This window comes from Hipposideros armiger, unplaced genomic scaffold (genome assembly GCF_001890085.2).
Source record: "Hipposideros armiger isolate ML-2016 unplaced genomic scaffold, ASM189008v1 scaffold_958, whole genome shotgun sequence".
NCBI classification, from domain to species: domain Eukaryota; kingdom Metazoa; phylum Chordata; class Mammalia; order Chiroptera; family Hipposideridae; genus Hipposideros; species Hipposideros armiger.
The window spans coordinates 548240-571210 of record NW_017732308.1 but is presented as its reverse complement, the minus strand read 5'-3'; the positions used below and the strand labels follow the sequence as shown (position 1 = coordinate 571210).

Sequence of the window (22971 nt, the reverse complement as noted above, 5' to 3'; positions counted from 1 at the left end):
GCTTCCTTAGGAACTGGGCAGTTAAAAGGCTTCCTAGGAATGCATAGCACCTTGATCAGCTGCTCAGCAGTCACTGGCTTCCTTCTGCTGTTAAAATGCCCTTTCTTCCTTCTCCACTGCCAATGGCAGAGCACCAGCAGACACAGGACCTGGGCACAGAGTGTTCCCTCAGGTCTTCTCCTGCCTGTCACCTCCCCATTTCCATCTGAGCTCACATGTCAATTCTTCAGAAAGACCTCCATCAACCCCCAAACTGATAAGCCCAATGGTTCTCCAACTTTGCTGCATGTTGGAGTCATCTGAAGATCTTTAAGTAATACTACTGCCTGGTTCTCAGTCTCAGGAATTCTGATTTGATTGTTCCAGGGCACTCACTACCTGGGCATCAGCAATTTTAAGAACTCCCCAGGAGATTCCAATGTGTATCCAAGGTTGGGAACCAAGTCATTGCCCTGTTTGATGACTTTCTGATATTCTCTTAATTGGTGACTTGATTTTTGTCTGTGTCTTCCACCAGCTCCCGAAGACGTGGGCTATTATCCTTGTCAACTTCATGGGTCCTGTATTCCAGCATCCCGCACCCCACTAGAAACTAAGCCTCGTAGTGCGACTCCTAAGAAGAGTAAATAGGTAGCTTCGGCTTCCTCAAGAGTTGCCATTGGGCTTGAAGGGAATTCAGGAAGCGTTTCAGGATGGGTCACTCCTTGAGCCTTTTGCAACACACGATTCCTGGCGCTCTTCTCACAACCTCATCCACGCCCCTAGCTTCGAACCCTAGGAGGGATGTTAATGGAGCTGACTGTCCCTTCCAGGTCCTCCGCTTTGATGGGCAAAGGGACTGTCTAGCAGATCGCTCCCCAGCCCGCACGCCCCAGGAGCACAGTGCAGGGTCCGAGTGCTTGTTTACCCGCTAATGGGGTCTCTGAGGACAAACAATGAGGGGTCTCAAAGAAAGGAAAATTCCTACAGCGAGGCCCAGCAGGGGTTCCGCGCACGTGGAGCAAGGAGGCGCAGCGCCTTCTGTGGCGCAAACCTCTCCTCCTGCCGAGTACTTCCAGAGGCACAGAACAGCTGGCGGCCAGCCTCGGAGAGGACCGTGGCGCAGCTGCTAGGAAAGCCCCCAAAGCACCACTATAATCTGTTTAAGCGTTTCCCGCCAATTGTGCCCCCCACCCTCACCCCCCATGTGCTGAGCCAGCATAAAAGTAATTTTAGGATGTATTTTAAGTGAAAAAGGCAAGGTGTTGAATAGTGTGTGTAACAGCATGCAGATGGGTGAGGACAGATAAGAAGAAATTCAGGTGTAAACATGCTGGTGCAAACATGTAATAATAAGCCCCGGAAATACGAGAAATTAATCGTGGTTGCTATCTGGCTGAGGCGCGAGACGTTGCAACCTGGCGACTTTCTGTGTTTTTTTAAGCCTTATGCAAGTATGTTTTTAAGTATATATTGATTTTATATTTATATTGTATGGTGTTATGTGTAATATATTCTATTGTGAAAGATACATTTATTATATATGATTATAACACCATCAATATACTGTATAATACACACATATCTCTGGCTGGCGGAGTCAAAGTCTAAGTTAGGCGTTCCAGGCTGACGTAAAGTACAGAAAAAAAGACTTGCGTTGTGAAAAAGGCAAAAAACGAGGACCAGAGGAAATCCGTGGGGCACGCCATCCCCAATATCTTTTCACTGAAGACAACTGAGAACGGGACCAAGGGAAACTGAGGCGCCGGACTACACGAGTGCTTTTGGATGGAGCTCTAAGCCAGCACTGGGGCGACGCCGGAACCCACCATCCGAGTTGCTGGCAAAAGCCTGGGTCCCAGCTCCTGCCTGGTATTGGCATGTTTAGCTCAGGCCACCTACCAGGTCGTGGGTGGGAGCGATTATGCGTCATGATGGGGGCATTCCCCACGCACTCGGAACCCTATCAGACTCACTAGAAGAAGGAATTTTCTTCTCTGATGGCGAGGGCGCTGTCCCGGGGCTGCGTGTTGTGGGGTTAGGGTGGCCGCAGGGGGCCGCGCGCATGGAAGGGACAGATCCTAGGCACATTCTCGCGTCCCCGCCCCTCCGCAATTCAAAGGCTTGCAGCACCTGCCAGAGAGGCGAAAAGAGCCTCGAGCATCGTCCCCCCCCCCAAACCCCGCCCTGGAGCGCGTGGACAGGCCGGGAAACCGGGAAGAGAAAAAGAAAGCCGGAAGGCAGCGGGTGGAGAGCTGGCTGCTGCTTCGCCTCCGCTCCCTCTGTGCATCGCCCCTTCACAGAAGCTCGGAGACCGGGAGACCCCAGTTTTCTATTAAAGGTTTCGAAGTTCCAGGGTGACGGAGCCGCCTCCCTACTTCCGGGTCCTCTGGGACCTTCCACTTTCAAACTGTATGCTCGCGGGCAAGTTTACTTGACCTCTCCCAGCCTCGGTTTTCTTATCTGTAAAATGGGGGAGTGATAAAAGTACCTACCTCTGGGAGGTGGTAATGAGGGTTTAAATGGGCTATTGTATGCCTAAGGGCTTGGTCCAGCCCTAGCTTGTGGAGAGAAGTCCCCACAACTGCTATGATTAACCCAAGCAAGAATGACCAACTGGAACCCAGGATGGAGATTTAGGGTGGAGTTATGGAGCCCAGCAGCCTCCAAAGAGACTTATTCTAAAGTTACAGCAGCTACAGATGAACACCGAATGCAGTCCACTCTCTCCCTCCGAAGCCACTTTACAGGGTCCCTATTCCAATGCCATTTTACAGGGTCCCTATTCCAATGGGAGCCTTCTCCCTCAAAGAAAGCCACACACTCCGCCCCATTCACAAATACTTAACCCCATCACCCGGAGCCCCGCAGCTCAGATCACCAGGATTCAAATTCCCAGGCTACCTACCATTTTTAGCTTGTGCTGTTGGACAAGGGCCTTCACCTCCCCAGGTGAAGGGCCTTGACTCTTCTGTAAAATGGGATGATAACATTTTAGGGTGCTGATTTGAAAAAGTCGTACAGGTAAAGCCAAGAGTCTGGCCTATAATCTGCGTCTTTTATTATTTCCCTCCTTTGGCTGTGGATTCCAGGATAAACTCTATTCTTGAAAAATCAGCCCCAAATGAATGGAGCAATGATCCCAGCTGTTCTTTGCTCCCCGTAGAGGCTCCTTTCCTGTGGGCCTCTCATAATCTGGGGAAGACGGGCCCCTGCGGAGTGGTTAAGCTACCCAGGGAGACCTGGGCTTGGGGGCCTCCTCCAGACTTTCCTGAACAGAATCCCTTTATGGCTGATCGTGCGCTGCCCTTGTCCTGTCAATTTGCAGATGCTGCCACTGAGGCCCCTAGGGCCATTCCCGAGTGGATCCAGATGGCGTCCTTTTCGGGACTCCGGGACTCCCAGGTCAGGGTGCCTTCTCCCAGGAGCGAAAGCCCTGCGGGAGGCTTCCGACAATTCACTTAACTCCATCGTCTTCTAGTGTTTAATCAAGAACAAAACCTGAGCTAAACACCCTATTTTCTTTCTTTGACAAGTAACCTGCCGGAATGGCAAAATCCCGGTGGGGGGCGGGAGGGCGGGGAGGCCTAGGAAAAACAGAATGCTAATGGCAGACTGGAGGGGGGCGGAAGGCGCTCCCAGGTTGGGGCTCCCGGCCGCCACCCTTTGAAATGCACCTTTCCAGCCGCGCTCACGGGGAGGGTACAGGATTTCCTTCCTTTCTGGGGAAATAGAGGCTGATGGAACAACTGGGGACTGTCCTCTCAGGTTCTGACTCACTCCAGCGCTTCCTACCTCTGGTTCATGTTGCCTTTGCCCTGTTTGCTTCTGGCCCTCCCCCTCCCCGCCCCTCCCCCCGTCAGACTGGGAATCTCTGGAGGAGAAAAAGACTACTACAAGGTTCATGCATTCTCATTCAGCAGCAGCATCCAATAAGAAGAGCAAAAAGGAAGCTCCATCTAAGAAGTGTGGTGGGTAGTAATAGGAAAGACTTTAGACCGTGCTCTCTGCCAGGTGCTGCTCTAATTGTTTTATATACTGTATGTTATTACTGCATTTGGGCATTAGGGACGGAGACGCTAAGGAGCTTGCCCAGGCTCACAAAGCCAGTAAAAGAGAACCACAGATACATTACAATTCCGCCTACAATGTTCTGCTTTTCTCCTAGGGGTCTAAAAAGGGAGACGTTTAAAGGAATGATCTCTTTGGTCTAAGAACTTGTTGACCTTCTTCCTTTCTCCTTCCCTCTGACTCTCTCGGTTACCTTATGGACTTAATTCTTTCTGCTGAGTAACTCTCCAACCTAGACTTCCCCTCTGCTCATTTTTCACGTAGGGCCTGGATCTGAGATTCCAGCTGCCCTGTCATATGGAAGCCTTGGTCATCAGGATTGGATTCTGTCCACCTGTTGTGTAGACACCCCACCACACCTGTACCATAAGGGCCTTCTGCTGAAACATTCATTTCCAAAGGCTCTGTCAACTCTATCAGTGATGTGCAAGTGATTTCTGTTCAGGATAATAGTTCTTCTTGGCTACATGGTAGTTACTCCCATTAACAGCTGCACTGCGATTCCGGCCTGAACTTTTCTATTTTCCTGTCGAACAATGTCGGCACTGATAAATACACGAAAAGCCATGCAATGATGTGAGACCTTTGGGTTAGGAAAGGTCTAAAAAAGACTTTTAAAACCTGTAAAAGTCTAAAAAAGATGAAAATGCCTGTTCCATTAATTTAGGAAGATGTTTTTCTTTTTTCTTTTTTTAAAAGAAAAAAGCATTTTCACTTTAATCTCCATGGTTATGAAGCCTGAGACCTGACACTGTCCTTGGGCTACTATAGGTGTTCTAGCTTACAGATTTAGTAACCGTTTTCCTTCAATTAACAGATGAGCACCTACTAAGTGGCAGGCCTTTCAAGGTGCAAAGTAAGCAAGACAGGTGGAGACTGGTGTAACTCTTTCATATTTTAATGTAGCTGCAATTAGCCCATAATTTATTTTTGAAAGTAATTTACTTTATTGACTTTGCTTCATGTGGCTTTTCTTGTTATTTATGTGAATCTGTGTACTTCCATAAATATGATGATGATGATAATGGCAATAGAACAGCAGTTAACTCCAGGAATGGATTTGTAGTTTAAAAAGTAATTTCATAAAAAATTATTGATTCAGTGTTTAAGAAAAGATCATTTATTTTTTGTAATAAGCAACTTTTGGTATGTTCATTGACTTTCATTCCAGGATTCCCCCAGATCCCTATTTTTTAACAGTGAGCAACCATTGCATTTAGCAATCTAAATACATGAATTGATAGCTAAAATAATAGTTTACGTTAGACATATTTATCTGAAAAGATACAGTAAGTTTTAATATAACCCTTTGTCTAACACATTTATGGACCTGGTGATTTTTTTTTAAAGCAACTGATCAGTCTATTTTAGTATTATGGTGAAATATAAATTCTTATAAAAGTGAAACTATGTTGGTGGGAATATCTCAACTGTTGTCAGCAGAATCAACACTACTTGCCTTTGCCCAAATGTTTTATCTTATGGGACATTTTCTTTTTTCAGAAGAAAAAAGTGAAACACGAACAGCCTTACCGCGATGAAAGCTCTACCCCCCCCCCTTCAGAAAGTAGAGGTGGCAGATCTGGCCATCAGAGAACAAAGGGCCAAACAGTGAACCCGAGATGGTGAAATAAAACGTAACGTCAACAAAGAAAAGGCCATAGATAAATAGTAAAAGGACCAACTCACCACAAAAAACCCATTGACGTTTTCCCAGAGTCCAGGCGAAGCGCTGGTGACCGGTTAATGTTGGAATGTTTTCCTAGGGTTAAAAGGAGAACCGGCAGCAAGTCTGCTCAGAATTTACAAAGTGTTTGAATAACACGGACAGTGTTTTGATAACACATTTTTAGTGGGGGTGAAAATAATAGAATTTATTGGGACGTTTATATAGGCCCCCTTGGTTGTGTGTGGGGGGATGGGGGGAGGTAAACCATATATCACTGCACTCATCTATAACTGACCGCTGTAATTTATCCATACATGTGTATATGTATTTGATGTGTAATAGTCCCGTAACAGCCAAATGCTTCTCAGTTTTGCTTTTAAAAGATGAGTGTCCTGATAGAGGTTTCCTTTAAGGGAGAGAAAGGGGTAAAGAGGTCCCCTGGCCAGGATGGCAATCACTTTTGTGTTATCAGGGTGAGACAGAGGCATGAAGGCAGTATTGCTTGAGACAACAGCGTGAGATCCTGCATAAACTCACACAGAGGCTTGGCCTTGGCTTCATGGTAACCTTCAAAAGGTTCTTGCTTGCTCCATCTCAGGCTGAAAGGTGCAAGATTTGAGTTAATCCAGCCGGTATTTGGGTCTGGAGTTCCAAGGAGTCCCCATGTTTCCTCCCCAGTGTTGATGTTTTTGTTCAGTGTATTCCAATACACTGTCAGTTGAGCCACGTAAAACCAGGCACCTTTCAATAAATGTCTCATTTGGATTTCATGAAGCTTGGGGTGTAATTGAAATCAAACAGCAAACAGGCTGGAAGGCTCTGCTATTTGCCCACCCAATCTAAGGAGGGTGCTGCCTGACACTTTCACTGAAGCCACTGCCTTGGGTTTCTGTTCTGTTTCTATTTCTGGAAAAAGAGCGTTTGGATTTTAAAGGGCGACTGAGACCCAGGAAAATAATGTCCATGTCTCCTTCTCTAGTTATAAGTAAAATTGAGCCGGCCAAAGGAAAGCCCGTTCCAAGGAGGAAATCACGGATTTGCTCATCCATAATTCTCCAGGCATCGAGACTAGTATCTTCCATATATAATAATAAAAATGTAACTAGTTAATTAGCACAGAAGAACCATTAAATGAGATTTCCTTATCTCTATGAAATAGGGGGAAAATCATCTTTAATTGAAATAGTCCTTTTAATTGTTAAAAAGGTATGTGTAATATATTTTATGAAATGTAATATAAATTATGTATATATTTTTTATGTTCCAAAACTCCTGAGTTCCAGAACAGTTTTTTAGAGCCTGAGTTTTGATTCTCTTCCTCTTTGTTTCTCCGTCTGTAAAATGGGTTAAAGTTTGGGTAAAATAATAGATATATTGGAGAGGTGGAGAGAGAGAAACTGCAGTTTCTTGCCCTAAGAATCAACACAATACTGATTACACATACTGTGTACGTATATATTTAATAATTAGCACTCTGAAGGAGCCCACGCGCTTTCAGGAGCTTGCTCTGGGGCTAGAATAAAATCAGCTCTTTCTGATGTGGCGCGGGGGACAGCTGGCTCGCGTTATTTGCGCCAGAGTGGGTCGGAACGATGCCTGTTGCCTGCGATGGCACTTTGCCACGCGCAGCGCTTCTCTGGCCGCCTCGAAAGCAATTTGAAGGGACACCGAGGTTCGCTTTCTCGCTGTGAGAAAGCGCAAAACTGCTCTCCACCCCAGGCTACCCTATCTTCAAATAGTATGAGATTCGATCTCACCTCTACTTTTTTTCTCAAACACCCCGAAGCTCAGGTGAAGGGTTATGTGAAGGAGCCAACGAGTCTTTGCCAGGATACGTCTCCAAGCCCGCCAATCCATGCGGCCCCTATCCTTTCCTTGTTCTCTCACAACCCTCACGGAATCTCCACTTTGAAAATCATAAAGTCTACAAAAGCACAAAGGACTTGCAAGATTCAAGTCTTCAAGATTTCCCTGGATCAAAATAAAACAAAAGCCGGGGAGACGAGAGTGGACGGTGGGTGATCAGAGCAGAGAGCCACGCCAAACCCGAATTAAACTAACTGGTGGGAAGGGATGCCAGGAGCTCAGGGCTCTGCACGCTGTGGGGACCTGCAGTCAGGCTGCTCTGGCCCGGACCTACGAGGCCCCCGGCCCACTCGCATAACTTGCTCCCTCCCCCTGACTGTGCCTTGACCCTGAACCTTCTCGCGCGCTCTCGGTTTTCACCAGAGCGAAACCCTGGGAATGCCCAGGAGCAACGTCCGCGTTGCCCTAAGGACCGCCTAGCTCTCTAACCCAGACGTGCGGATGTCGGCGTTGCTATGGTTGGAGCCTAGCTGGGAAAGCTTCGAGCGGTTCTGCAAGGGCGTGTGAGGGAGGGTCCAGCAAATCCTGTGGCTGCCTCATCTGTTGTGGGCGAAGAGTTTCCCGTGTGATCGCGTTGGGTTAGGGAAGCAGTGTCCCTACATCTCAGCCAGAAAACGTGCTCCCGGAGCGATTACAAGCCGCGTCTGTAACTGCTTATTAACAGCGAATATTCAACCCTGTCTTTATCAGCAACGAAATATGCCCCGTCTCTCGTAATAATAAAACAATAAAATAGGATGGCATCACTCTTTACTGTCTGCGGAAACGCACGGGAGAAACAGGCAGCTGGGGCAGAAGGGCTTCATTCAATATCAAACTGATTATTTCACTAATTATTCTACCTTCTGCGTTGTGAGGCAGAGGAGAGGCGCAGGGAATCTTAACCGCGAGGCTGCTGGGGGACCTTTGTTTCTCGGTGTCAAGCCCAGCTGAAGATGGGGTGGGGGCAGATCCGAGATTCAGGGAAACTGGGCGGCTTGGATTTTAAAGTGTGGAGAGTAAACGTGATTGCCTCCTGAAAGCAGGCATGTTGGCATAAAAAAAACGATTCCAGTATCTTACCCCACCCGGACTTTTGATTCATAAGCTGAGGGCTTCTGCCCTCAAAGATAGCAGCGTGCTCTGGCGGTCCCCAAATCCCAAAAGCCGAGCGCGAGGCTCCTCTCCACAAATCCTTCTCATTGAGTAAAGGATGGAACCCCGAAAAAGTGGTTCTTGTGTGTTGGAGGACAGTGTGCCTTTAAGTTACAGCCCCTGACAAGGAAAGAGACTTCGCTTGGGCCTCTCTCCAGCTCGCCTCAGATCCCCACCCTCAGGGACTGAGGCCTCCCTGCAGCCAACTTGCTGAGCCTTTCTCCCTCCGGGCCTCTAAAGCCTGCTTCCGCCCCCGCATCCCCCCTCCCAGAGCGTTGAGATGACTTCTGTGCCAAGAGTGGATGGATCCTGCTACGGAGACCCCCAAACCCTGTTCCCCTAAACTCCAGCAAAATACTGACATCCGAATTGATTCTCACAGCAGGAGAGTCTCAAAAAAAAAATCAGACTAAAGGAAAAGAAAGTCGCAGGCGACTTGATCCAATTAGTATATGCTTAATTGAATTAGTGTCACCTCCATCAGCCAATAGGAGGTTCCCGAGGCTGTGGGGCCGCGAAGCCCCTCCCTTGCAACACATATATAAAGCAGCCAATGACAGCCTGCAAGCTTCCAAGTGGTCAACTTGACCGACAGCTTGTCAGTTGAGAAGGGCAGAAAGGCTAGCACTAGTGGGTGGATGGGAGCAGGGAACTAAGTCCTCATCTTCCTGGGCGTGAGTGTGGGAGGAGGGTGGGCGTCCAGAGAGGCTAGAAGGACCGGGAAGAAAAAGGAGAGCACTTCTTGATCAGTTTCCACCTCCTGACTTTCAAACTCTGCGCATTCCTTGCGGAAAGGACACTGGGTTCAGGGCGCGCCAGCGCGCCTGAGCTGCCCGCGTGTCGCCAGGTGGGTAGCCCCGGCACTGGAGGAAGGGGAAGTTACCTTCCCCTCGGAAGAGGGCGCTGGCTCCCCCATCCTGCCTTTATAATAAGGCCGCGGTAGGAGAGGAAGCACTGCCGTCTGCGCTTTGCAAAGCATGCAGTTAGGGGAGCAGCTCTTGGTGAGCTCTGTAAACCTGCCCGGCGCGCACTTCTACCCGCTGGAGAGTGCGCGAGGCGGCGGCAGCGGGACCTCCGGCCACCTCCCTAGCGCGACACCCTCGCCTCAGAGGCTGGACTTAGACAAGGCGCCCGAGAAGTTCTCGGGCAGCCTCTCGTGTGAGGCAGGGAGCGGGGAACCCGCAGCCGCCAGCGCGGGGACCCCCGCGGTCATGCTCAGTGACGCCGACACCGGGGACGCTTTTGCCAGCACAGCGGCAGTGGCCAAGCCAGGGCCCCCGGACGGCCGCAAGGGTTCTCCCTGCGGGGAAGAGGAGCTGCCCTCAGCCGCTACTGCCGCTGCTACGGCCGCGGCCGCCGCCACCGCGCGGTACTCCATGGACAGCCTGAGCTCCGAGCGCTACTACCTCCAGTCCCCCGGGCCTCAGGGCTCCGAGCTGGCCGCGCCCTGTTCGCTCTTCCCGTACCAGGCAGCAGCCGGGGCGCCCCATGGATCTGTGTACCCGGCTCCCAACGGGGCGCGCTACCCCTATGGCTCCATGCTGCCCTCCGGCGGCTTCCCCGCGGCTGTGTGCCCACCCGGGAGGGCGCAGTTCGGCCCGGCTACCGGCGCTAGCAGCGGCTCGGGCGCAAGCGGCGGCGGGGCAGTCGGCCCGGGAGCCTATCAGTACAGCCAAGGGGCTCCGCTCTATGGGCCCTACCCGGGGGCGGCAGCCGCGGGTTCTTGCGGAGGATGGGGGAGCTTGGAGGTTTCTGGTTCCAGTTTACGCGCCCATGTCTACCTGTGCAACCGGCCTCTGTGGCTCAAATTCCACCGCCACCAAACCGAGATGATCATTACCAAACAGGGCAGGTGAGCGCAGCGCGGAGGGGCCCCCGGGGCTCGGGGATGAAGAGGGAATGTGTGGTCCTGGGGAAGGTTGGAGTTGCACTTTGCTAGGAGAGTGTTTTTCCCAGCGCAGCAAGTGGAGACGCCGCATCTCCCAATTCGTTGTCCCTCCCGGACCGCCCACCCGCGCGGTTTGTGCAGGGTGCTAATGTTACGGCAGCTTCTTCCCTCCCGTTACCCTCACCTGGACTGACGAGGTGGAGGCGGAAATGGAATTTGGGGCTTGCTCACAAAGCTGGATTTACTAGATTCTCCCACTCCGTGGTACGCTGTTCCCTGCTTGCCTGAGAGGAACCGCGGACAGCGGGAGGTACAAGGGTTGGCCCCCTGAGCGCAGTAGATGGGCTCCCGCAGTTTGAGGCGCCACAATCTCTATGGGGCGCCTTTGGAGGATGGGCGTGAGGAGCAGAGCACGGGCAACCCGAGGGTAGCTGGGTAGGCCGGCCCTGGAGCCAGACCTGGCTGGGGGTCGCGAGTGAGAAAGTTCTGATGCACATCCAACTGCTAACAGTGGTTACGTCTACGGAAAGTAAGGAGTGAATGCTGGGAGAGGGGCTCTCAAAGGGGACTTGTAGTTTCATGAGTGGAATTGACAAAATATATATTTTTGACAAGAACCACTTCATGTTGTTCTTTGGCACTTGTACGTATAAAAATTAATGATTTTTAACATGAGAAAACTGAATAAGCATCTAAAAAGGTCGAGAACTTGAGTGGGGAGGGCGCAGAAACACGTGAGTTTGGGAAATACTGACTTTGGGGCAAATTATTTAGCAACAGGGATGTTCACAAAGAGTTGCCACCGCAAAAAATATTTTATATAATAAGGGTCGCGTTCTCTGCCGGTATTGTTTTCATTCTGTAGACTTCTAAATGTCGTCCTCTGCCCCTCCCCAGGTGTCCGCGAACCTGGCCGAGTATGGGCCCGCTCACGGGCATCGGGATTAAACCGCTTGTCTTGGTTCTGTTCCCTTGTACAGACGCATGTTTCCTTTCTTGAGCTTCAACATAAACGGACTCAATCCCACAGCTCACTACAACGTGTTCGTAGAGGTGGTGCTGGCAGACCCGAACCACTGGCGTTTCCAAGGGGGAAAGTGGGTGACCTGCGGCAAAGCCGACAATAACATGCAGGGTGAGGAAAGAGCAAGACCGGGCAGGCAGGAGCGGTGGGGAGCCCTTGACCCTGCTTGCAATTCACATTTAAATGTGCCCCCCCCCCCCGAATCTGGGGCCTAGAGATGTTAGCATGAGTTTCTTTGTGTTTGACTGAGGGAGAGAATTGCTAAATCAGGCTTCTTGCCTACCGATGTACAGGGCTTTAACCGTAACCCTACTCCATACCCCCCACCCCCACCCCTGCGTTTGAGAAATGAATTGTCATAACCTATCCCGGTGGCAAAGGCTCCTGGCATTCTCATCTTCCCTTGAGAAAGCCCTCCTCAAGATTGAGTCCCACCAATGAAAATCCAACCATTTCCGTCAGACGTTGCCCTTTCAGTTTTATTTGAACTTCACAAGGCATCTCCTGTTGGCCCCGTTTTAGTATTTTGAGAGAGTGTTAAGATGAGCACCTTATCCAGGGAAGGCTGGAAGCACACAGGCCTTGGGGGTTGGGGAGGGGATATCAGGGGAGCCTGGTTGGTCTCCGCTGGCCTCCTTAAGCAGTTAGTGCTGGGGAGATTTGTGCTGTAAATCCTGCTCTTAAACCTTGCCCATAGGTAGCTGACATCCCTCCCTCTTACTCTCCATTTGTAAACAGCCCTATATGCTTGGGTTTTGTGTTTTGTCTCATTTTTCTCTTAGGCAACAAAATGTATGTCCACCCAGAGTCTCCTAATAATGGTTCCCACTGGATGAGACAGGAGATTTCCTTCGGGAAATTAAAACTCACCAATAACAAAGGCGCAAATAACAACAACACTCAGGTAGAGTGACAGGAGGAGGGGGTGTCTTCTGGCTATAGATGTCTTTTCTGACAAATTTTCATACTCTGTATTTATATTTGCAGTGTGACCTGTTTGCTCGTCTGTTTCTAAGCGTTTTGGTTTTTTTTCTTTTGACTTTTTTCATTTTCACTTTCTTACTAGATTTCAGCAACAGTGAGTTGACTATTAGGAACAGAAATACTGAAATCTTCGGATGAATTAGGAAACCAATAGGGAAGAATGTTTCTCAAACATGCATACCCAGCCATGTTTTCAAAAATGGCCATATCAAGATCTTAAAAGTGGCAATAGAAAAAAAAAAGATAGCTGTCGGTGGGGAGCAAGCAGAAATCCCATTCCAAAATATGTAATTTGTCAAAATCAACTGTTGTTGAGCCTCTAAGAGACATTTTGGATTTGACCCCTTTTTCCCTGTACCCTTTCCAGATGATAGTCCTACAATCTTTACACAAGTACCAACCACGGCTGCACATTGTTGAAGTTACAGAGGACGGCGTGGAGGACTTGAACGACCCCTCGAAGACTCAGACCTTCACCTTCTCAGAAACACAGTTCATAGCCGTCACTGCCTACCAAAACACCGATGTGAGTATTCCAAACACCCCAAGACTCTTTCAAAACTAGGTCCGGGGTGATACAGCACTCAATAACTATTTCCTCTCCTATCTAGATAACTCAACTAAAGATTGACCATAACCCCTTTGCAAAAGGCTTCAGGGATAACTACGATTCGTAAGTACAGCTCTTATTCATACTCGCATGTCATTTTGCACAGGACATACATAATCAAACACTTTCCTGAGAACATATTCCAGGAAGAGTGGGCATATTTGGGATTTTCACATCTATATCTTGGCTAACCTGGCTTTAGAATTTTCACAGAAGAATTTCTTTAATTTCTAAAAAATATGTTGAGGGCTTAAAACTGTGGAGCTTTTTTAAAAAACATTTAAGTGGAGATTTGAAATTTTCGTAATCTGCTTTTACATACCTTCCTTTCCATGTAATCCAACTTTTTTTTATCCTCTCAGGAACAAGTATTATTATTCTCCCCCCCCCCGCTTTTTTTTTAAACATAAGAAAACCCTGAAACTAAAAAGATGTAATTTTCACCACATCAACAACAAGGCCCTGCAAATGCATTTTAAATTTGGGATTTCTCACACCACCGCAAGCATTCCTTCCAACACACTGACAAGGGAGAGTTGCTCTGAGTTCTTCAAATCCTAGGATTGGCCAAGGTGGATTTTCTATGGTCGAAGCGCTTAATGCTTGGGAGGGAACTTTTTCTGAGGTGGTGGGAAATTTTTCCCGATGAACCAAGAGTTCAGCTCCAATGGCCCAGCATATCCCCTACCTCTGTCCCTCCATTCCAACCGACCAGCGCTCCTGGTACGGAGCCCAGTACGCCAGCCATTTTTATGTCTGGGAAATTGGTTTGTTTGGGGGACAACATTAGGTTTTTTTTTTTAAGTGTTTCTCTTTATATTGTAGCATGTACACCGCTTCAGAAAATGACAGGTTAACTCCATCTCCCACGGATTCTCCTAGATCCCATCAGATTGTTCCTGGAGGTCGGTACGGCGTTCAGTCCTTCTTCCCGGAGCCCTTTGTCAACACTTTACCTCAAGCCCGATATTATAATGGCGAGAGAACCGTGCCACAGACCAACGGCCTGCTTTCACCCCAACAGAACGAAGAGGTGGCCAACCCTCCCCAGCGGTGGCTTGTCACACCTGTCCAGCAACCTGGGACCAACAAACTAGACATCAGTTCCTATGAGTCTGAATATACTTCTAGCACCTTGCTCCCATATGGTATTAAATCCTTGCCCCTCCAGACGTCCCACGCCCTAGGTTATTACCCTGACCCAGCCTTCCCTGCAATGGCAGGATGGGGAAGTCGGGGTGCTTATCAGAGGAAGATGGCGGCTGGACTCCCATGGACCTCCAGAACAAGCCCCCCTGTGTTCTCTGAAGATCAGCTCTCCAAGGAGAAAGTCAAAGAAGAAATGAGCTCTTCTTGGATAGAGACGCCCCCTTCCATCAAGTCTCTTGATTCCAACGATTCTGGGGTATACACCAGTGCTTGTAAGCGAAGGCGGCTGTCTCCCAGCACCTCTAGTAATGAAAATTCTCCCTCCATAAAGTGTGAGGACATTAACACTGAAGAGTACAGTAAAGACACCTCAAAAGGAATGGGGGGATACTATGCTTTTTACACAACTCCCTAAAGAGGTATTTTAACCTCATAAAAATGAGCTAACTTTTTGCAGATGGACTTGGTGTTTTTTTGTTGTCTTCTTTGCCTAGGTTGCCAAAAAGACGTTTGCCTTCCATCTTGATGCATCCTGTTTTGTGCAATTCTCTGAAAGAAGGTGCCAAAGCTTTTTGATTGCTGCAGGTAACTGAAACAAGCCTAGTATTTTATTTTTTCTTTTCAAAGTAAAGTTAATGGAGGAACTTGAAAGTGTTTTCAAATTTGAAGGTTATTCAAGGTTCTGGATTTATTTATTGGAGACACTAAAAGTTCAGAGAAACGGGCTGTGAAGATGGAGTGCTGAGCACTGTGAAATGAGTTGAAAGCTTTGGTTCTTATTTCTATTTTTAAATCTGTAAGCAAATAGAAGCCCGGTCCGTGGTTCAAGTATTTTGCTTCTGGAAGAGAAGGGCTGGGCCTTGAGCTTGAACAGTGGACTTTTTTTGCTGTTACGTTCTGCTAGGGACAAAAGATGTTAGGCCTGGGAGGCAAGAAAAAACTTTTGTGAAGGTGCTGGTTTTACCTGACTTTAATGTCTCCCAGGCTTTCAAAACAAGCCATGTTTGCCCTAGTACAGGATTGCCTCACTTGCTAGGCCTCTGTATGTCGCCCTGGTGGCTTGTAGGACTCAGGAGAGGGCAAGGGAGGGAGTCAAAAAAGAAGAAAGAAAGAAAGTAAAAGAAAAACTTTAAAGTGTACAGTTGTGTGTGCTTAGATACACTGTAGAATAATGTGGAATATATTGTACAAATAGTCTACATAGGTGTCTGAGATTATGTAAAATTGGTGCTTTGGCTTTGTAAAAAAAAATTGCAAATCACCTGACAACAGCTGCAGGGGCAGGGGGCTAGTTCTCTCCTCATCCCCACCATATTTTGGACTATTCTGTTTACTTCTTAGATAGTTAAGAATGTATTCAGCTACTCTGTACTAACTTGAACTGTGTCTAAGGGAAACTCCTATTTCACCCTCTTCCTTTGCCACCCCACCACCCAACTTGGTAATGTGAAGAAAACCTGATGCCACAGCTCCTAGAAGCTTTTTAGAAATCTTGGATTTTTATGTATAGTATTAGTCATTTTTAATAAATGTGGCTCATTAAGGGAACAGGCATAGCTTTTTGTCTTCTGTACTGTGGGTTTTAATCTTTGTTTTAAAGATCTGATTTTGCTTCCTCCTCCAGCCTTCCCGTTTCCCACTAACCCCTTCCCCCCATGGAAGGCTCTAGAATCCCTTTAAGTGGACACTGTAGTCACCAGGGGGCTAAGGATGCTTTTGTTTATCTTCTTTTTTCCTTGAAGATGAAGAGGGTTATTTCCTCTCCCCACTGGGAAGTCTGGACAATGGGTGTTGGGGCTAAGGGGTGGGGGTTGCCCAGATGCAAGATGGCCCACGCCGGGCTAATCCAAGCCTGGAAAACCTCCGCCCCCTGCCCTTGATGTCCGGCCCGTGACCACTTAGTTCTGTGGGATTTTTCCTCGCCTTACTGGGGGCCACCCATCCCTGGACGTATGTGGGCTCCCTGGGAACCCCCGCAGCCCTTTGAGCGCCCACGAGTTCCGGGTACGTGAGGAGTCGTGGGGAGCTAGCCGCCCACAGCTTAGCTCCTGCTCCCACCTGCGGCTTTCTTCTACGTGGAGCTCTGGGGCTCACCCGCCGCCGCGGGCTGCGTGCCTCGGTCGCTGCTGGTCGGGGCGCTTTGCGGGCAGCCAAACTCGCCCAGATACGCTGGGACTGCAGCGCGGTTGTGACACCTACAAAGGAAGATTCCAGTCCCGCGCACCGCCCCCCTGCAAACAGCCGCCAGGCAGCAGTTCGCTTCGCGTTTAGCTGCGTTTATTTGGCTATCATTCCCTGGGAGGGCGAAGGCCACCCAATCCCCTGGCTGAGCCCTGGGTTGGCCAGAGGTAAACCAAGGAGTGGGGTGGAGGGCCCTTTGTCCCCCTGCCAGACGTCCCGCCAGGCTTATCTGCAGACGGCTTCTGGCCCAGCTTGCAAACTTTTCCAGGCCCCCTCCTGACCCTCCCGGGGTAAAGGTCTGGCCAGGAGGGTAATTCTGCTAACTGTGTGGCGCGGAAATGCAGCTGCTAAGAGGATTAGCTGCTGGGAGGCAAGCAATCAGCCGGGACCTCCTTCCCTTCCGCGCCCAATTAAGGCTGCTAGGAGCTCGTACCTGGCTTTCCCCCCGTTTCCCATTCCATCTACCCTTCCGGTACCCGAGCTCTGCCCTCACCGCCCGTGACTCTGACTCGAGGCCCGCGGATTCCCGGACCGTGCCGACTCAAAACGCTTTACCAAAAGAAGCGAGAGCTTTGAAATGTGGTGTAGGTATATGTATTCTGGATGACAGATTCAGACTCAGGGAAGAGGACTCCTAATCCCCCTAACCTGGTTAGCGCGTTCCCCCTTCCCATTCCCAAGGAGCCGCAGCGTAGTGGGAGATGCGATGGAATTTGGAAATGGTGCTCTCCTGTTCTGCCCTCTAGAAAGCCCGAAACTGCTAATCATCACCAGGATAAAGCCGACTCTGGCCCCAGTTTATTTCAAGTCCTGTATATCTTTGCACCGCACAGTAAAAAGAACCTGGTACTTGTGAAAAGTCCCTCACAGTGTTTAATAGAAACGTTAGTAGCTGAGTGGCCCCAATTAACACCTTGTGATAAGGCATTCCTAAGATGGAGTGTCAGACACCAAATTGTGAAGAGATGTATCTAATTAATCCTCCTAGGATGACACCGATAAACAAGCTTCTATTTAAATAAAGATCAAGGGCTCGGCGCCCCTCTGTTTACATTCTCCACCGGGGTCTCGGCGTTTGCACCCGCGCAGGCGGCGCGTTACCTGCGCAGCGTGGAGACTCCAGATTAGGGGTCTGCTGGCGGCTCAGGAGGGTTCGCTTCACCTCTGTTCATGCCCCAAACGAAAATATATAATAAAACAAGTAAATAAACCACAACGAAAGAGAAAAAAGGCAGAAACAACCCGACTTAGAGTTGGAAATACTGTTGGCCATTTTCCAAACGTGTCCTTTACGTCGCCACTTTTTGTTGTTCGGGTTTTAAAAAGCGGGGCAAACGAAAAAAAGCAGCCAGCCCGTAGCCTCTGGAAGTCTTTTCTGCTTTGGGGAGAACTCGGAGCAGGACCTTCCTCCATCCTCCACCCCACCCTCGCACGAGTTTGCGCCCCCCCCCCTCCCGTGGCCCCAGGATTTCCCCCTCTCGGTGCTAAAGCTGAGAACTGCTGGGACATTGGGTAGCTCTCCTGGGGGTGGGGGCGGGGTGGGGAGCCGCCCACTGGAAAAGGCAGGATGAGTTAAAAAAAAAAATCGGAGAGGAGGGGCAGCTGCAGACTAGCGCGCCCAACTCCATCGGTGGATCGGGGCCGCGGTTTGGAGCTCGCTCGGAGTCTGCAGCAACGCATCTCCCAACTTCGCAAAGGAGAGTGTGGAGGCTCCAGGTCAGCTTCTGGTCCTAGAATCCTTCCTTTCCAGTCACCATTAGCTTTAAACCTGGGTGTAAGGGCAGACTCACGGTCCTCCCTTTCCTCTGCAATCTCTTCCTTCTTAAGCAAACAAGGAAAGTGGGCGCGGGGATGATACAGGTTATTTTAAAATTCTGCACGTGTCATGGAAACGCTCGGAATAGAAACATTCCCGCATGCCTCTTGATTTTAATCGAAACTGAGCCTCCAGTAGGGACAAAAAATTTAAATCAACTCATTTTCCACCCGCCTGGACGCTGCGTCCTTCGGTTTTCCTGCTGGCGCCTCGATGTACCCACCCCGCTGCACGCAGACTCAAAAGTTTGGCTTTCACCTCTTGGTGATTTTGGCACCACTGGGAAGCTCTTTTAAAAGGAGTTTGCAAAACTCTGTTGGTGAGTCCGACTGAGTCCACGTCTATGAAATCCCCATACCTCCATCCCCCATTCCTCAAGCTTAGGCTTTCGAGTACGCGAGCTCCGCAGGCCCAGCCCGGGTGGACTCGAACCCGCAGAATCTGTCCACCAGAGCCTGTCTCTGTCGAGGGTCGGCTTCCCTCTTGCGATTCGCAGAGACCTGGACTCAGCGCATACACTTGGGGTTCACGCGGGTTACCGCCCGCGCGAACCCGGCAAGGGCTGGAGATCCACCCCCGCCCATGATCTCAGTGGTTCGTGGGCAGCCTGAAGTTACATTTATTTTTTTAATACGATGGAGACTCTGACCTTGGTGACCGCCGAATTTCACCTTATTATGGCTTAAAAGAAAAGTCAACTCCTGGCCATCCATTCACCTCTCTCCCCATCTCTCCTTCGGCCCTAGGAACCCTTTGCGTGTCGCCGAGATCGTGCATCAAGTCAGGGGAAGGAGTTAGCTGCGCCAGATACGGAGCAGGCCCTCAGCGATGGTCCCCGAAGAGTCCCGGCTTCTTTTGGGTCCCAGACCGCCCCCGAAGCGCTGGTCACTGCTTATTTTAGGCAGCAGGGCTCGTACCCACAACTTTAATCTCTCCCGGTCTCCTTAAAAACTCCTAAACTTCCTTCTTATAAGCTCTTGTGGAGGCAGCAAGGCTTGAACAGTACCTGGTGATTTTAGGCTAGACTCAGCTTTCTCTGCGCCGTTGGCGGGAAAGAGGACCCGGTGCTTTTCGCTTGGCCTTCGGGTCTGGCCGCGTCCTCCGCGCGGTGCTGCCGCCAGCGTTCTCCTCTGCGCCGCGAGCAGCCTTCGCCATCTGGTGGCCACGACGAGTAAGGATCCCCCCAGCCGACTAGGGCTTCCTTCCACTCGTCAGAAGTCGCTGATGTGTCAGGTCCTGAAGCGTTCTAGAAGTCTTTTCTTCATCCCACTCCGACTCTTCTTTTTGAAAGCTTCGTGGTGGGCGGGGAGGAGCCCGGAATCTGGAATTCTAAGACTCGAAGTTCTAGACCTGGGCTCTCGCGCACTCGGTCCAGTTCAGCGTGGCTTCTTTGAACTTCATTTCCTTCATTTCCAGCACCTGTCTCGCCACGTAGTACCCAGGAGGACGAAATGAGAGTATAAATGTAACTGCTTTGTAAACTGTTGAGTTGCTCCAAGTATTAGTAGGCATTATTAATTACTCATTTTATCACATGGTATGTGATGGTAAACTCAGATGCCTCGAGAAATGAAATATTTTTTTATTAATTCAAAAATAATGACAAAATTTCAAACATACATGAAAGTAGAGGGCAATGGACCCCCATGTAGCTGTCTTCCAGCTACAACAGGCATTAACTCATGGCCGCTCTTGTTTCATTCTATCATCCCAACCCCATTCTTTCCACCACACATCACAGAAATCCCTGTCATCTAATCCGTAGTGTTTCCTTATATAGCCTTAGAAGATACGAATTCCGTGTGTGTGTGTGTGTGTGTGTGTGTGTAAAGTTTTTGTTGTTTTTCTTTGTTTTACAGCTGGTTTTTTTGAATCAGGATCCAAACAAGTGCCACATATCTGGTCAATGTATCACTTAATTCTCTGAATCTAGATGTCTCCCCCTTGTTCCCCTCTTTTATTTCCCTTTCAAATTTATTGAAGAAGTTTGAGCATTTATTCTGTCTAGTTTTCCAGGTTCTGGCTTTTGCTGATTGCATTCCTGTGATGATAACATGATCCTCTGACCCTTGTATTTCCAACAAAGTGGTAATTAGATATGAAGGCTTGATCTGTTTAAGATTCTATGTTTTTAGCAACGCTATTCATACGTGGATAGTAATCTTCTATCGGAAAGCTTGTGATGTCTGGATTGTCTCTCCTTGGGGTGTGCCATTGTCCATTGATGGTTGTCAGCTAGAGCCATTATTTCATTAAGGATTTGACAAAGAAGGTAAGTTTCAGTAGAGCTATTATTATCCACTACATATACACGAGAAAGTTTTACTCAATTACACTTTGTTTTTTAACGTGTTTTTTCCCAGCTTTATTGAGATATAATTGACATATAACATTGTGTAAGATATAGATATGTCAATTTTCATTCATTGACTCATTCATTCATTCATTCATTCATTTGTTGATGTACAGTAAGGTTGTTTCCATGTTTTGGCTATTGTGAATAATGCTGTGATGAACATGGGGGAGCAGATATCTCTTTGAGAGGGTGGGTGAATCTCAATGACAGCTTCAATGTGACATTAAACTCAGTGAATGCAAAAAGCCAAGACCTCTGTTCTTTACATACCATCCCAGGAAAACAGCTGTAGGCCTCTGAAGAACATGGGCCCTAGAAAACCAAGTGAGACATGGATAAAGTATATAAATTGGTAAGATTTAGCAGATGATACACATTTGTTGAAACAGTTACTATCCACAAATTGATAAGAAAGCATATTAATCCAATGTACAGTAAAGTGATAAAGTATGTTTCTCTTATTTGCTTTTCTACTCCCAGGTCAAACTATCAATCTCTTAATCCTCTTAAAATATATATTTCCAGAATGATAAGCAGGAGCATCATATGAAAATCACAAGTGGTCACAAGAACTGTCTAGTCATTTGATGGTTGTTATCAAGAGGCGGAGAGTTCATCCATGACGAGGAAAGAAACTGATTTCTTACCACTTAGTTTGGAGTGGAAGGAAGGTTTGAAAAGGAGATGTGAGGAAGGGATGAGGTAGGGGAGAGTCCATGGAACTGCCAGGTTACAATCTACAATTCACAGCCCAGAGCTTCTAGAACTGGGATGGAATTGGTGACTGAGAATATCATGGTAATTCTAAGAACAACAGGGTAGATTTTAACAGGTAGATACTATCACTATGATCTTGTCCCCTTCCCCATCCCAGACACCAAATTATAGTCCATTCCACAGGCCACCAGGTGGTCAGAATGTTTGCTGCAACCATCTGTATTTGTTACCGTTTCTTCTTATAACATCTCAATTTTAATGCCCTGGGAACATGGCCTTCTGTTGATTAGACTTCTTCCTAAGTCCCCAAACCAGTTGTCAGGCCTTAGTTACTGAATTGGAGGGCTGGAAGGCACTTTAGAGACTGCTCTAGTTCTGTCCACCGCACTATGCAGAGGCAGAACCAAGGGTCACGTGGGTGCATGCCCTCTGAGAAGCCCACTGGGTCTTCAGTGTACTGTGGGTTCTGCAGAGTGCCATAAAGTATACATTTATACTTTAAACATAACATTTTCAAAGACTCGTAAAATATTTAGTCATGAAAACCTTAAATTCTAAAGCATAACTTTTATTGTTTCTGTTGTTTTTCAGAGGATGAACAAGGCTTGAGATCTAAGTGGCTCAATGATTAATCATTTCTTCTTTTTTATTTGTTCCTAAAAGCTAAGCCTGTCATGGAGTGATGTCTGTTTCTTCTTGCACTTTAACCTATACTCAGCTCTGGAGTAATGACTCCACAGAATATATGTCCTCTACCCCACCTATTGTCTCTCTTGCTGGTTTTCTTAATCTTGGCAGGCAGGTTTTATCTTTAGCTTAGAAATCTAAAAATCCAAGAATATTCCAAGAATATTCTTTGACAGTTTACTTTTTCCAGGATTACAGTTGTTTTTTTCTGTGCTAAAAAGGTGATTGTTTATCTAATTAAACAACTAATTAAACTATGGTCATCAGTAATATTTAGAAGACTGCAGATAGAGACCATATGGCTGTTACAGAAAAGCACAGAGAAATATGGGTTGAATTCGTGTGCAAAAATGCATATACTTCTTGTACACGGGGATGTGTATTTGTGCTCGAGTGCTGAATATCATTAAGCTGAGATTGCAGAGTGCAAAATATGATTAGAATAAAATGATATGGTGGTATCTAATATTTCCTTTAGGGACTCTTCTGCTCAGAGCTGTCAAAACAAATCGTGTAAATAGACTAGAGTGAGGGAGGTGATCCTAATCATATTGATGAACCATTCTTCTGAAAGACAGAATGGAAACAGAAGAGTCTCTAGGAATATAATTAAATCTTAATCCAGAGGTGCTTGCCTCAAAATAGCTCCCTCCTCTTCCTCTTTCCCTTTCAGCAAAAGGAAACTTGCTGGAAAAGGGCAAAGCAAGGGCTCCAGAGCCCCGCCATGTCCTCTTTCCCACTGGAGTTTTAGGAGACAACTTATGAGTTACGTTCTTAACCTGGTACTAGGGAAGCAAGGTTCTTGCTGGGCTCTCTGAAGTCAGGGCAGTATTGTCCACC

General features: G+C 48.1%; 1 protein-coding gene across 2 annotated transcripts; it reads left to right on the top strand.

The window, feature by feature from the left end:
• Window positions 1-9284: 9284 nt before the first annotated feature.
• EOMES (eomesodermin) lies at window positions 9285-15923 on the top strand. Of its 2 annotated transcripts, none has more exons than XM_019630852.1 (6): window positions 9285-10571; window positions 11588-11742; window positions 12414-12535; window positions 12983-13141; window positions 13227-13288; window positions 14108-15923. In XM_019630852.1, exons 1-6 carry the CDS (start codon window positions 9697-9699, stop codon window positions 14787-14789), a joined length of 2055 nt encoding a protein of 684 aa, XP_019486397.1. In that variant the 5' UTR covers window positions 9285-9696; the 3' UTR covers window positions 14790-15923. The 2 variants fall into 2 exon arrangements, with proteins under 2 accessions (XP_019486397.1, XP_019486396.1); XM_019630851.1 differs by having other exon boundaries at window positions 14051-15923.
• Window positions 15924-22971: the final 7048 nt, after the last annotated feature.

Coding starts and splice junctions, on each gene's coding strand:
- EOMES (XM_019630851.1), top strand. CDS start 9,697: ATGCAGTTAGGGGAGCAGCTCTTGGTGAGCTCTGTAAACCTGCCCGGC. Junction 11,743..12,413: donor AGCCGACAATAACATGCAGG/GTGAGGAAAGAG, acceptor TTTTTCTCTTAG/GCAACAAAATGTATGTCCAC. Junction 13,289..14,050: donor TTCAGGGATAACTACGATTC/GTAAGTACAGCT, acceptor TTTATATTGTAG/CATGTACACCGCTTCAGAAA.